The sequence below is a fragment of the Chamaea fasciata genome, unplaced genomic scaffold (genome assembly GCF_029207755.1).
Source record: "Chamaea fasciata isolate MVZ Bird 193981 ecotype frontalis unplaced genomic scaffold, bChaFas1.0.hap1 SCAF_6, whole genome shotgun sequence".
In the NCBI taxonomy this organism is placed as follows: domain Eukaryota; kingdom Metazoa; phylum Chordata; class Aves; order Passeriformes; family Sylviidae; genus Chamaea; species Chamaea fasciata.
In genome coordinates, this window is record NW_027094091.1 from 42,745,410 (window position 1) to 42,759,249 (window position 13,840).

The following is a 13,840-nucleotide window of genomic DNA, read 5'->3' on the forward strand; positions in this document are numbered from 1 at the left end:
CCCAGTATAGCTGCTCCTCCATGCTTCATTACTAACCAAAATAACAATAATGTAAGATACTCACTGCATTCCAAAATGCAGAACTGATGGGTGAAAATGTAAGGCCTTCCCATTTGGAGGCATCTTCGCTGAGAAGCTGAAAAGAAGGGAAAAGAAGCCACAGTTAATATTTAGTGCGCATGATGCTACAATCTGCAGGGAAGGAAGACACATATTACAGGCTCTTAACTCTTTCCATTCTGAACCTCCCTTCCTTGCACAGGTCTCCACAGACATGCTGGCATACCTGTTTATGGGGCTGTGCAGTGGACTACAGAGGGAAAACAACTGGGAAGAGTCCTGAGGAATGAAACCTATGTCAGCATGGAGCAGATCCCCAGTCTCACCAATTAGATATCTATGCAAGCACTGGTATGAGCACACCTGAGAGGTGCAGAGGTAGAGGAGTAAATAGCAGCCTGGGCAAAAGCAGAGATCAAAAGAAGTGCTTGTATAGCTGTGGCAAAAGCCAGCTTGTTTCTTCTATGCAGAAGAGAGTAAAAAAATACTGTGAAGGACATCCATCATCACCTTTCTTTTGCCCTACAAAAAGTCACAATAAAGTTCCTATCAGTTCTAGCACATTTTTAGCTTATTTCACCATTACTCCATACCCTGTAACATAGAAATTCCATGATATCTTCACCATTTTCTCAATTAAAACTTGTTCTCCACAAGTCTTGAAGACCACAGTGGTAAAAAACAAGCCCAGCATATGTTTATCTGCATACCCAGTGCTACTCTGTTAAAAGCTTCCCTAGAAGCAGTCTGAACGTTGAACAGTCAGAACAAGTTTAACCTTTACTGCATGATGCTAATAAGCATTCTAGCAAGGATGAGTCCTAGAACGGAGGGATGGACTGTAGTCTCATTAGTAGTCCAGCTGCCTTGCATAATTTGTGGTAGTACAGTCAATTGGTTCCAAATTTACAAGGTAGTTCTGTGACATTACACCTTTAATATCTCTTAGTGTGTACATAATCCTGCTGTTATATTCCAAAGCAACAGACATCATAATTTATTACCAGTCAGGAAAAATAATGTTTATTATTAGGAAAACCCACAACTTTTATGAAAACCTAGAATCATAGAAGGCAGAGAACTCTCTCATAACTGTAGCAGGCGCAATGCAATATATCCAGGTAGCATTCCTGAGGAGTTGCTAGTGACAGGCTCCTTCCAACCACCTTGTCTCTGCAGCAGCCAGCTCTTGCTCCATTCCTAGAAACACTGCAGCAAACAGCACCTTCTTCCCCTCCCAAAAATCAGCCTCAGGTAAGTACCCAGCAGTTGAGTCTGAGTACTGTTGTAAACACATACAAATTAAAGTTACTACTATAGTAAGAGCCACAGATATTTGAGGAAGACATGTTTCATGTTTAAGAAACATGAAGACATGTTCTTTAAAGGCCCCCATATCCTTTTATTGTATGCATACACATGAACAGCAGAATGAAATTTAAGCCACTGGTTAATGCACTACAGTATGACCTTGAACCTCCCCGCTCCTTAAGTTTCTAGTATCTCACAGGTACTGCTGAAACACCTTTTCTCACCAGAAAAAAACTTTGCTGACAACAGACAACAGCTGAGTGCCTCTCTCTGCCAATTCATGTAATTGGCAGTAGCTCTCCAAGACTTACCCTCCTTCTGAGGAATTCTAGCAGCATCAGCTCTTTTCCTCTCAATTCTCTCTCTTTGCAATAGGTACCAAACGCACGAGCTGGGTGCAAATCCAGCAGTGGACGCAGGAGACTGCATTTCATTTGGTCTAGGTGAACAAGGCCATGCTGTAGCACTGGCTCTTAAAAACACACTGTATTGCTGCTCAGCCAGCCCTCTACTAGTCAAAAAATGGAAAAAGCCCTCTGAGAGTAGCAGCAGGAGAATCCCAGGGGGGGCTGTTTATTCCTTCTAGTGAGGCAGCCTGGACCTTGCATGGCTAAAGCAAAGACTCAGTTAATGACCTGTGCAGCTCTGAGCTGGCTCTTGAGCATGGAGAAAACTTTGGAGCATCCCTGCACACTGCTTGACCAGGAATGGTCCCATTGTGATTACAAGACATCCAGCTTCTGCTCTGCACCCTACAAAAGCTGCCAAATCACTTCAAGCTCCATCCTGGCCCCAAAAGCAGAACAGTCACATTCCTATGGCACCGTGCCCATCACCCAGCCCACTGTCCAGCTCCAGGGCGTCTGCACCGCTTATCAGCGGCGCCAAAGCACTGCCAAAACATAACCTGAGAGTTGAGTTCCTTCAACAACAGAACTGGTGGAAACAGAACTACCACTGCTTTGGGTTGGTTTTTCCTCCCTCAAGGGAAAAGATGACAGGTTGGAATAATGGGAATGGGCAGGAGAACATTCTGCTCGTGATACTCAAACAACTAGGATGAACCTTGAAGTGGGTCTCTATACAAGAGAGTGACAGGCCCATCTACATTAGAAGTTTAATTCTCCAGTTACTGTCTCTAAAAGGCAGCTGGAAGCTGGCAGAACACCATCCTGCATCCCCACGTTCCAAACACAACTCAGATCTCTGTGAGGAATCTGACACTGAAACAAACACCAAGGCTATTTACTGAGACATTTAAAATTTGAAGTCACTTTTAACAACAACAACAAACAAAACAAAACACCAAACAAACAAACAAACAAAAACCTACTTTTTTTTTTCCCTAAAAACATCATCTCACCAATACATTCACCTCAAATTATGCCAAAAATTGCTCTTTTAGCTACAGATGACATGTCCAAAAAAGTACACGGATCCTTTCATGAGAATGTCACAGGCTTGGAAAAGACAGAAATATCTGCCTAAGAAGGGATGTCTTGAAACAAGGAATGTGGAGAAACAGACCTCTTCACAATGGAAGAAGCCTGGTTTCCAGCTACTCTTTCATTGCTTTTAAAATCTGCTAACATCGCGTTAAGCACGCCATCTAACAATCTCATGCTGGATGCCATGCTGGACCTCATGCTCCATGGCATCTCTTTTTTTGGCAGACCAGTTGAACATCTTCTGAAAGGCAGATTTTGACGGAGCAGTTCAGTTCCAAAATTTCAGAAGACTTTTAAGCACAAGTGAGCTGAAGGAGAAAGAAATAGAAGAGGGGAAGGAAATTCTTGGCAATTACTTTGAACACTCAGTATGCATCAAAAACCTAGTTTAAATGGTGCTGGCTATCACTTCCCAGCCCAACAATTCAATGCCCTTCCTCCTCTCCATCCAATATATTTAATATATATACAACATATTTAAAACCCTGACATCCTGAACCATCCATTTCCAGGAAAAAAAAGTAAGAAAAACCAGAACACTGAGGAGGCTGGGGAGGGCACCACATGGTCACCCAGAGCACCAGGATGATTTAGGGACAGGTTCTGGCAGGAAAGGTAGGGTGAGCCCATGAAAACTTCAGCTCATCACCCCCACTTGCAGAAAACACCCAGCAGAGAGAGACAAATCCCGAGCGTGCACACAACCATCAGGAATGCCTGCTGGGGAGAAAGGTGGATGTGGAGCTGGAAAAAGTGGGCTGGAGGGAAGGTGGGGTGAGAAAGAGGGGTGACACAAGGGGAGAAGAGCAGGATGGAGGAATGCAAGCACCATAAATCACTTGCGCAAGCAGAGGAACACGTAACTCCAGGGAAGCATTTTTAGGGGATTTTGTCGTTGTTTTCTGAAAGGTTCATGAGCTGTAAAATGTTAAGCTACCATATTCCCTCCACTAAGAAGCCCCAGAGGTACTTGAACACAGAGAAGTTCCAGCCTTTCACAATGTTTCCTGCTTCTGGAAAGAACATTTTGGTGTCCTGTTAATGTGGGAATAATGAAAGATGCTAATACAAGGATATTGAGAGCACTGTTAAAGATAGCATTGAAATTGTTTTACCCTTGCTTCTTTCAGTTCTGATGTATTAAGTAAATATAGGTAAACAACAAGGTCAGTATTTACAGTCCCAAACCCTAATATTTTTATGTAATGTATATTACAAACATTTTTTGAAATAAGTAAATGCCTTATGCTTCCCCCAAAGTCCAACAGAAACAGATCATTTTACACAGGATTTATTCCTACTTCACTGGTCAAAATCGCAAGAGAAATATTTCTCCTAAAGATCCAAACAAAAGAACAGATCCATTCTGAATAAATTGCTGGAGATTGCATTGGGGTTTTTGTTTTGCCTTTTTTTTTTTAAATGAAATTTTGAAACTGAGTTCATTCATCTCATTATACACATAAAACACTCAATCTACAGAATAAGCTGCATTTGACCAGAAGTGAAGGACATTTCCTGGAAGGAAGTTTATCCCAATGTTGCTTTTTCCTCTATTAGCATCTTTAAGTCTTCCTTATATCTTGTATCTTTATTTCCTCACTTGAATTTGATTACTTCACACTATCTTAAAATGCATATTATCTGATGATTCAGATAGCAACGCCTGTAGCTGAAAATAATCACAAATGCTACTTGGTTCCCTTTCTTCTTCCTTCCTTTTTGTACACTTTGCTCACAGCACATGCTGAAAAAAGCAAGTCAGGGAAAGACATTTTATTGTCAGGTCTTTTCCTTTATGGCTGCAGGGTATTCTTGGAAGCAGGAGGCAAAAAGGACTGGATTCATGAACATACAAGAGGTGCCTTTTGAGTGCATCTGCTTAGGCAGTACTGTTTTTTGTCTCATTATATTGATAAAAGGAAAATTTTACTTATGTTGAGCATTTTGGCACTTTGCACCACCAGTGCAGCAAGGTTAATGAACCCACAAGATGAGGTTTTGAGATATGAAAGTGTATTGTACAGGAAAGTACATTTTTTAATGCAAATTGAAATAGAGAAAGGAAATAAACCCCCTCATTTACTGACTAATTTTAGATTCAATCCTCTAGACTACACCTGATAGAACACAGAATGGAGCACGTACAGAAACAACCAAACCCAGATACTTTTAACCACTCTGATTGCAGCTGATGCAATGAAATTACTTTGACAAATGAAAACAGGTAACTAAGAGGCAATAGACATAGAAATAGAAAAAGCAGCTGTATCAAAGTCTTATACAAATCTTTGGTTTGTCACATCCCTAGTCCCTCTCTTCTCTTAACTTCTCCTTTACCAAAGGCAGTAAAAGCAGCAACCACTATTAGGAACGTTAAAGTGCACCTCCTAAAAGACACACAATGCCTTTGAAGGAGATTACGAAATTGTTTGGAAATATAAAATTAAAACTTGAGTTTACTATCCAGGCAACTCTGCCAAAACCAGAAGCAGTTTTAAATTATTATTTTTTTGTAACGTTAACTTCCTTCCTAGAGACAGAAAGAATCCTCAGAAAGCAGGAAATTGTCCAGCTTGCAATAACCCTGCACCACTCATGGGCAAGATATACATGGTATCTCCTTGTGGAGAGTTTGGCACCTGGAGAAGAGCAGTGACACTTGCCACCTCAGCTCCAGAGAGTTACAGGACTGCTCCTGAAGCCCTGTACCAACCTGTAACACATGAACCATTTAGTCATTCTAGATTTTTTTTACTTCTTAAAGAAAAAGAATGACCAACATGTAAAAGAACACAAATAAGAATTCTGATTTTTTTTGTTTACTGTGAGGGAAATAAGGCACTAAAACACATTGTTGCCATGGGGAAGTTGTGGCTGCCCCATCCCTGGAAGTGTTCAAGGCCAGGTTGGACAGGGGCTTTGAGCAATCCAGTCTAGTGGAAGTGTCCCTGTCACAGCAGGGGTATTACTGAGGACCCTTCTGATCCATCCTATAATTCTGCAAGAAGGATGATTGCCTTTATTTCCTCAGAAGCACAGTATATACATCAAGGACTGAATCCCAGATTGTGGAAAGTAGGAAAGGCCAAAACAGCGTTACCTATTAACTAAAATGTGCATGCCTACCTCTTATTTTGCCTGTTTAGGCTATAGGAAAATAGGAAAGGGCAGCTAAACCAAAAGAGATCAGTGAAATAGATAAGACAAGCTCTCTAAAAAACAAATCTCATAATTTATGGCCCAATTTAAGGAGGAAAGCAGGTCTACCAACCTTTTCTTTCTTTTTTATTTCTTAAACTACTGAAGTTGGAAAAGCAACATACAGCTAACACCTGCACACAAAAGTTTTGATGAGCTGATGACTTATTTACAAAGGCAGAGAAATAAAGCGGGAGATAAGCTTAGCCTGTGTAAAGCAGAAACCATTCTGTTACATTCACTTCGTCCCTCATGCGTTGCTCTCCTCCAGCAACCTCCTCTGCTCCATACTCTAGCCCTGGTGTTTCCACAGGTCACCTTCCCTGGCAACCTTCTCTCCTCTCACTGCCTGTGGTCACCCCCTTTCTGACCAAGTTCTGCAATAGCATTTACACAAACCATTTGCACAGCATTTACCTAAGCAGTAGTGGTTCAGTTTTATTCATTACAAAACAGCAAAATTGCAATGATCAAACTTAAAAGAGTATCTCACCCTACAGGCCTTAAAGGCACATTTCTCAATGGGGCTTAAATGGAAGGACACAGATTAAAAAAAAACCCTGGCTTTTCTCTCTACCCTCACAACCACCTTCAAAGAAGTTAAATGCAGACCACAGTAAAAATGAGATAAGGGCTCGTAAAGAAACCTAGGGAAGATGATCAGTGAGGGACAAAGTGCTATAGTGAACATCTTGGTGAAAAGAAAAGGCTTTCTTCCCCAGCTGCGCCTGTGGTTTGCATTTCAGTAGCAAAGCAGCACAATAAAGCATGTTTAAGAGCAAAAGGAATTACTCCCTCACATAAATCAGTCCCCAACTTCTGAAATAATTTAAATCTGTAGTAAATGAAGACATTAATTCACAATGACTTGAATTCATTTGAAATTATTTTCTGAAACCTCTTCTTTGAAATCCTTTACTCACCCGAATTTCAAGCAACAACCAGCACTCTCTAGAGACGTTCCAGGGAAGACCATGCATATTTTAGGCATCTTGAACAGATAATAACCAAGTTACTTGTTTTGGATGACTGTACAGGGCCCACTAGCTCAAAATGCACATCAAACATTTTCCTCTGAAGCACCTCTACTGCTGGCCAGCAAATCCCAAATATCCCGCCAGGCAGAACATCTACATTCATCTTACTTTCTGTTTCATATAATTCAACAAATGCCTTTACATTCTGCAGTACTTCATGAGGTAAACTCTGATAACCACTCTCAAATATAACCTTTAGCTTGCGTTTCTTTCTCTTTTTTTAAGCTTCTTTACAATTAATGTTTTTCAAAGAAATCATGAATCTTCCATTAAAATTGAAATCATGGACACAATACAATTTTTTTTTTTTTTTAAGTTCTTCCCAAGACAAATTAAAAGAGCCACTTGCCCAATACCAACATGCAGTTTTGGCTCCATCAGGAGCCTTGGTATTCTTGACATTTTGTCTTTACCAGGTCCTGGACTTGTGGGGTTCTAAGAAAATACTGTGTTTCATGTATGTTTGAAGACTGCTTCTAGCCCATGAGTTTGTAAAATAAAACCAAAACTCTTGAAGGCAACTAATGTGATTTTTTTCCTTTTTAAACCTCAGAACTTTTTAGCTAAATTCACTTTTTTGCATAATTTGCTTACCCTCTAGCTGCCAAACCCTCAAAAAAAACCCCTAAGAACATTTAAACTGCCTACATAACGCAAGTTTGTTCTTCAAAAACTGCCACTAAGATCACAAAGAATTGCTGAGATGTTAATTTTTGCCTGTCTTACTCTATTAACTAAAATGAGTAAAGGCAGTCAAACCTGAAGCACCCTGGCCTATTTAATACATGTACAGAAATGGCTGCTTTTGAAGAACTCTCCTCAACTCTCACAACTCAAAACCCCTACAAGAGAAGCTATGAGTCTCCACACCTCTAAAATATTGGGTCCTTCAGCCACACTCCTGCCCAGCATTTCTGAACTGAAAACAAAACATTTTAAAGTGGGATGTGCTGCTCACAGCCTTTTTCAGACTCCTTGAAAACACGAACCCTAGAGAAAGGGTACACAGAGAAGTGCCTAGAGGAGGAAAGGCTTCCATGGTGTCACCATGATGCTTCCTCTGGCTAAAAACAAAGCACTAATGCAAGCCTTGAGCTGAAACACCATGAAATTTAAATGATTATTCCCTAGCCACAGTTTTCAAAGCCTTTTCTTGAAAACAGTTAAAATTCACAGCATAACCCCATGAAAGAGGCAGGATAAAAGAACCTTAAAAAAGTCAGAAGATAGGCCACAAACTCACCTGTCTTATCTCTAAGAAGAACACAATCATTTTTACATACCAGGTAGCAGAGTCTTTTTTTCTGTCATTGCAATGGCAAAATGTCAGTAGAAAATTTTAGTGGGAAGGGCAGTTTTTAAGCATGGTCCTGTACGAACATAATTAGAAACTGAACAAAACAAGATGCAGGTATTTCAGAAGAAACAAATTCTATCACATCTGTCTCAACTAAATTAATTCCCACCAAAGTAACAATGAATGTATTTGTTTTTCCTGCAGCGTGTCTACAGAACAATTACCAGTAAAGAAGGAAGAGATCCAAGTGACCTCACTAAGATCTCACCTTTTTAAATGCATCAACTGTGTTTGATAAAAAAGTAAAAATTCATTTAGTAATAAAAATTTAAAAAACAAGAATTCCTTTCACCAAGCACACCAAATTTTACTCAAAAACTCTCTCCAGCCTGAAGAGCAAAAGGGCCAACTTCTGTCAAGTAAGCAGCAACCCTTCCTCCTTCAAGCGTTTCACTTTCACATGCCAGGGAAACTAGTTTTCCTCCAGCTCTAAGAATCTGGCTCCCACCTCGAGAAAAGCAGCAACCAGTATTAGGAACATTCATTGACAGGAAGCACTGTGGGGCTGCAAAGCTCACAGCAATAGGAAGTTACATTCTTGTCAAATTTCATTGCACCCAACCATTTCCTTTTTCTACATCAGGCACAGCCAAAAACTTCTGCCTTGACAGAAATCATTTTAAGTTACAGTAGTTCAGCAAAATGCATGAAAGAGCTCTGTAGTCACTGATAAGCTTGACCTGCTTAATAATTAAGAGTGAAAATCTTCCCACAGTAATTAAGAGTGATAATCTTCCTATGGGAACTGCCTTTTGCTGTTTCTACATTAATCCAAGCCTTTTAGTTTCTTTTTATAATGAAAGAGTACAAGCCTGTAGGACAGCATGTATTTGCCTGCTGGAGCTCAACAGCCCATAGGACACCTTTACACTGAACCCATCAAGTGCCAAAAATCCCACTATCCTTCCCCCTCGGTGGAAAAAGAAAAAAAAAGAATGCCAACTAAAAAGGAAACTAAGCAAATACAAGAAAACTCAGACCGAGGACTTTAAAAAGTAGTAACTTCTGCTTTTAATTTATTCCCCTGATCTGGACAGTGCACCCGATACCAGTTTCCCTGAAAAGAAGTTAAGGAAAAGTCACTGAGATCACATCTCAAAACTACAAAAAACACCCAACAGGGGAAAACACCAATCTGGGCTTTGCATTTTTTCCTCTTTTGTGAATTTCAGCCCAATTTTTTAAATACAAAGTATGTCTTTGAGCATCAACCTTTAAGAACAGTAATTTACCCATGAGCATTCAATACCATGCCTTGTTTAAGCCAGAAGACAGACAACCAAAATTAGCTCAGTATGGAAAACTGTACAAGCTATCTCCACAGCACTGTAATGGGCGGCCTCAAATGCTGCAAACGCAAAAAAAAGCAAACACTCCAATATACAGTTTCACTGCAGTGGCAGTAATTTATTTTACAAACTGGTAAGATGCTGGGGAAGTCCCTCAAAAACTTAAAACCATGCACCACTTGCAAAATCCTTTAACCAAACATTTGCTTGAGTAATAGACCGAGACCAGCCTTCTCAGGGCTATGCTTCAGTCTTATAAGGACAAAAGCTATTGCCACTACTGATTGCCAAATTTATTAAAAACTTAATTATCTCCTCTAGCAGATGAAACTTCATACAAGACTTTCTGAAGCATCTCCAAATGCTTCAAATTTGTTACCACAAATTTAAACTACGTACGTTTTCTAAAAAATACATAGTTTTTCACTGAAAAACATTTTCACAAGCTATACTATATGAATATGAAAATATGATGCAAATAAAAATATAAGAAGCAGCAAGGCTACACTTTTCTTAAAGGTACAGTAAGCATGGTGCTGCAGGGGGAAGCTGTGGTCACACAGTCATCCTACACGCAGCAGCAAAACCAAGCTGCTCCCCCACACCCCACGGGCCACTACCAATCTTCAGCATGAAAAGTCAAAGTCACTAGGCAAACACCAACAGTGAAAAAGTAGCTTCAACCCCAAATCATCACCACTATCTCACAGGAGCATCACTCTCTTGTTCTTGTTTTCCACCTCTCCCTGCCCCCCCCCCCCTCCAGCTGGGATGTATTACATACTCTTTAGGCCCCCTCCGAATGTTTCGGCATCATTTGACAAAGCTTTCTGTTCTGGGGCACTAATTCATTGACTCGATGCCATATGTGATGTATGGGTTTGGTTTTTTTTTTTAGATAGGACACAAAATCCAGAACCTTATGAAGAATCTCTTAAAAATAGCAATAAAAAATTGCAGACTATTTTTATTGTTCACTGGCATTTTATTAACTGACAGCAATGTGCATTTTCATCAACATCTCTATGCTTCAATAGCACAGCCATATAAACCTGCTCTCAAACAAAGAGCTGTTCTCTTCTAGCTTCCCATACAAAACTCTGGCTGTACTTCAAAGTACATCCCCTCCTGCAGCCAGAAAGAGAAAGGGGAATCCTCCACAGTATCAGATCATTTCCACTTTTTCACCTAAAGCCAGTAAACCCCCAAGGTGACAGGACACCACTGCAGACAGCCTGCAAAATTTCCCTGGCTGCCCCTTTTGAAAAGTGCAGCTTGTTGAGCTCTCCTGTCTTGTGTCACTCGTCACTCTGGGTTGTGGTGAGCAAAATGGAATGACAGCCCCATGACTTAGTGCTATTAATAAAAACAAGCATGCTCACGGTGTGTTTGTGACCTACTCCTAAGCACTACTGCATATTTATAGTTCACTAGATTACGCTGTTAAAGGAAACACGCAGATATGAAAAAAATTATACCAGAAAATTCAAACGGGCAAAAAAACCAAAACAAAATTTTAAAAAAAAATTGGCATTACCAGGATTAGTAGCTGCAACACTTATCACAGAAACCATTAGGTCCTTACAAAACGTCTGGGATTTGTTGAAGCCAATGCACAGCATGTGCTCTGGCCAATTTCTTCTAACATACAAAATGCTGCAGTTCTGCTATTATACAACACAGAACCATATGAAACACACCCCGTTTCACAGGTTTATTAACAAAATGTCTACCACCAAAGAAACCTCAGGTATGTTATGGCTCTGAATTCCAGCAAGGGGCACCTAAAGTCCACAAGTAAACATTTGCTTCCTTCAGCAGGATAGCTGTGAGGAAAGGAAAAGGCGGAAAATTAGCTGAAAAAAACAGCAGAAAGTCAGCTTTTGATTATTTTATATCTGCTAAAAAAAGTACTTGCAATCAAGTACAACACTAAAACTCCACCTTCCCTAGATTCTTGCATTTCCTCCTTTATTTCAAAGCTAGGAAACTAATCAGAGTTCACCAACTGGAAATGTTCACCTGTGAAACCAAAGGCAAAGCAACACTAACACTATTTTTAGTTTCTTGAGAAGCCTCTAACCAGATATCTGCTTCCACTGCAATAAATGATGCACTTTGCTTCTGCATGCCCCACATGGAGTTTCTCAAGCTGCCCATGAGAGGAAAAGCTCCTCCAGACACGGTGAAGATCCCTCTGGAGCCCAAAGGTGTATTTAACTGGTCTTGGCCATATATCTCTTGACACTTCTTGCTCCTCAAGAGAAGCAAATAAATGCCATGGTCCTGCACAGGAGCCCACACAAAGGTCCCACTGAAGGCAGAGGGACAGCTGAGGTGGACTGAGGAACAGGACTGACAGCACTTTGCCCCTTCTGATGGGGACATTTGGATACATGGATGGACATGCATCTGAACCAAAGAGCAAGACATAAAGCTTGGGAATCCAGCCTCTGAAGAGGCTTCTTCTTTCACTCCATGGCAGTAATTTACACTGAAAAAGGAGCAATATGGCTTTGTAAAGCAGATCTTCAATCACGTCAAAATGGAAGATGTAGCTTTTGGCAGGAATATGGCAAAAACACAGAGGGAATAAAGAAACTTAAGGTGCTGCCCCAAACCATCGCCAGCAGTAGGTAATGTGGATTCGCAGTTACCACAAAGTCACATTTTCGACACCTGATCTTACCTTTCCACAGCTTGCAACCTTTCAGTGGGTAAAGGGAAAATAAAAAAGATCTCAGTGTTCAAACCAAGTGTCATTGTCCCCAGTCCAGTACACGCACCCAGAATGACTTAACCTCCAAGTCAGGCAGCATGGGAAAGTCACAGATGACATGGGACAACCTGAAGTTTTCTAAGTCCCAAACCAGCTTCCTCAGACTGGGAACAAAGGCTAATGTTCTCATCTTAAAATTTGGAAGCGTATGCTCTATATAGCTGGGCACTGCCCTGCCCTCCCTGCACAGCAAACGTGTCAGTAGTTGTTTCAGGAACAGCAAAACACAGCCCATGGCTCCAACCTCCAACGACCAGAAAGCATGAAAAATTGTTTTTATTTACAAGGAGAGAAAAAAAAATCCAAGCAAGACTGAAAGCATGGGGACCAGGCCAGGGATGTGTGCTTGTTTTAAAGCCGCTGCCCGCATCTGTGAGATCAGCCACATTATCCCAGCAACACTGAGAATGCTCACAAAGGCCAGAAATGTCCCCTTTTCAAAAGGGCAGTTTAAACGCTGCAGAAACTGGGTCAGCGACAGGGCACAGAAATACCTAAGCAGGCAGCAGGCACCTCGCAAGCTGCAAGCAGCAGGCCTGCAGCAAAGGCCTGGAATAAAAGACAGAACACACCAAGACAGAAATCAGACAATAGCTATTGAAGAAAGGCAGTTAATAGCAACAAAGCACGTAAAGCACGGGTCAAGGAGTCGGTCAAGTACAGGCCCTTCAGCTCTCTACCCTTCTTCAGTTGCCAGGAATCAAGATTTAGACACAAACCAGAGATGTACATGGCCCACAGCACCAGCAGGCAGACACAAAAACTGAGCAGGCACGTTAAATCCACAACACAGTAAAGAACTCCAAAACTTATTCTACAATATTGCAGGGCTGCTCACTTGCCGAGGGCAATGCAATCCTTCTTGTTCTTCCAGTTTCATTAAAACAAAACAAAACAAAAACACAGGAATTACACAATTTTTGCTTATATATAGTTAGTGTATTTATCATCTCTGTGTTCAGGACTTTACTGTTGTATATTTATTGACATGCAGACACCTTAACTTTAAAATGCTAACCCACAACTGCAATCCACAGGACGATGTAATTCAACACAAAATTTATTTATGCAGGCAAAATCTAAGAGGTACCCACAATGTCACTAGTGAGGTCTGACTTGCTTAACAGCTGACACCAAATGCGTGTGCAGCAGGACCTAGCACACATCTACCAGCCACAGTCAAGAGACTAGACTGTTCGGCAGACCCTTAAAATCATTTGACGTGAACGGAGGTGGTGGTTACTCAAGGTACAAACACTTATGAATCAGTCACTCCCACCTTTCTCTCACTTTACTTCCCTTTTGTTATTGTGCATCTTTGCCTTCATTGTTAAGATTGAAATCTGCTGTTGTCCCTT

The 13,840-nt window shown here is 40.9% G+C and overlaps 1 protein-coding gene across 7 annotated transcripts in view; it reads right to left on the minus strand.

Annotated features, from left to right (window-relative positions):
• The window catches only part of TMEM131L (transmembrane 131 like), a 79,998-nt gene that overhangs the window by 45,689 nt on the left and 20,469 nt on the right, over nucleotides 1-13,840 (minus strand). For 6 of the 7 annotated variants that reach the window (XM_066186105.1, XM_066186108.1, XM_066186101.1 and 3 more), the window contains one exon: nucleotides 65-136. In XM_066186105.1, coding sequence (XP_066042202.1) covers nucleotides 65-136 — 72 coding nt within the window. Of the gene's footprint in view, nucleotides 1-64; nucleotides 137-6,943; nucleotides 7,895-13,840 lie in introns of those variants that run through there. The other variant, XM_066186103.1, reaches the window with a different exon arrangement.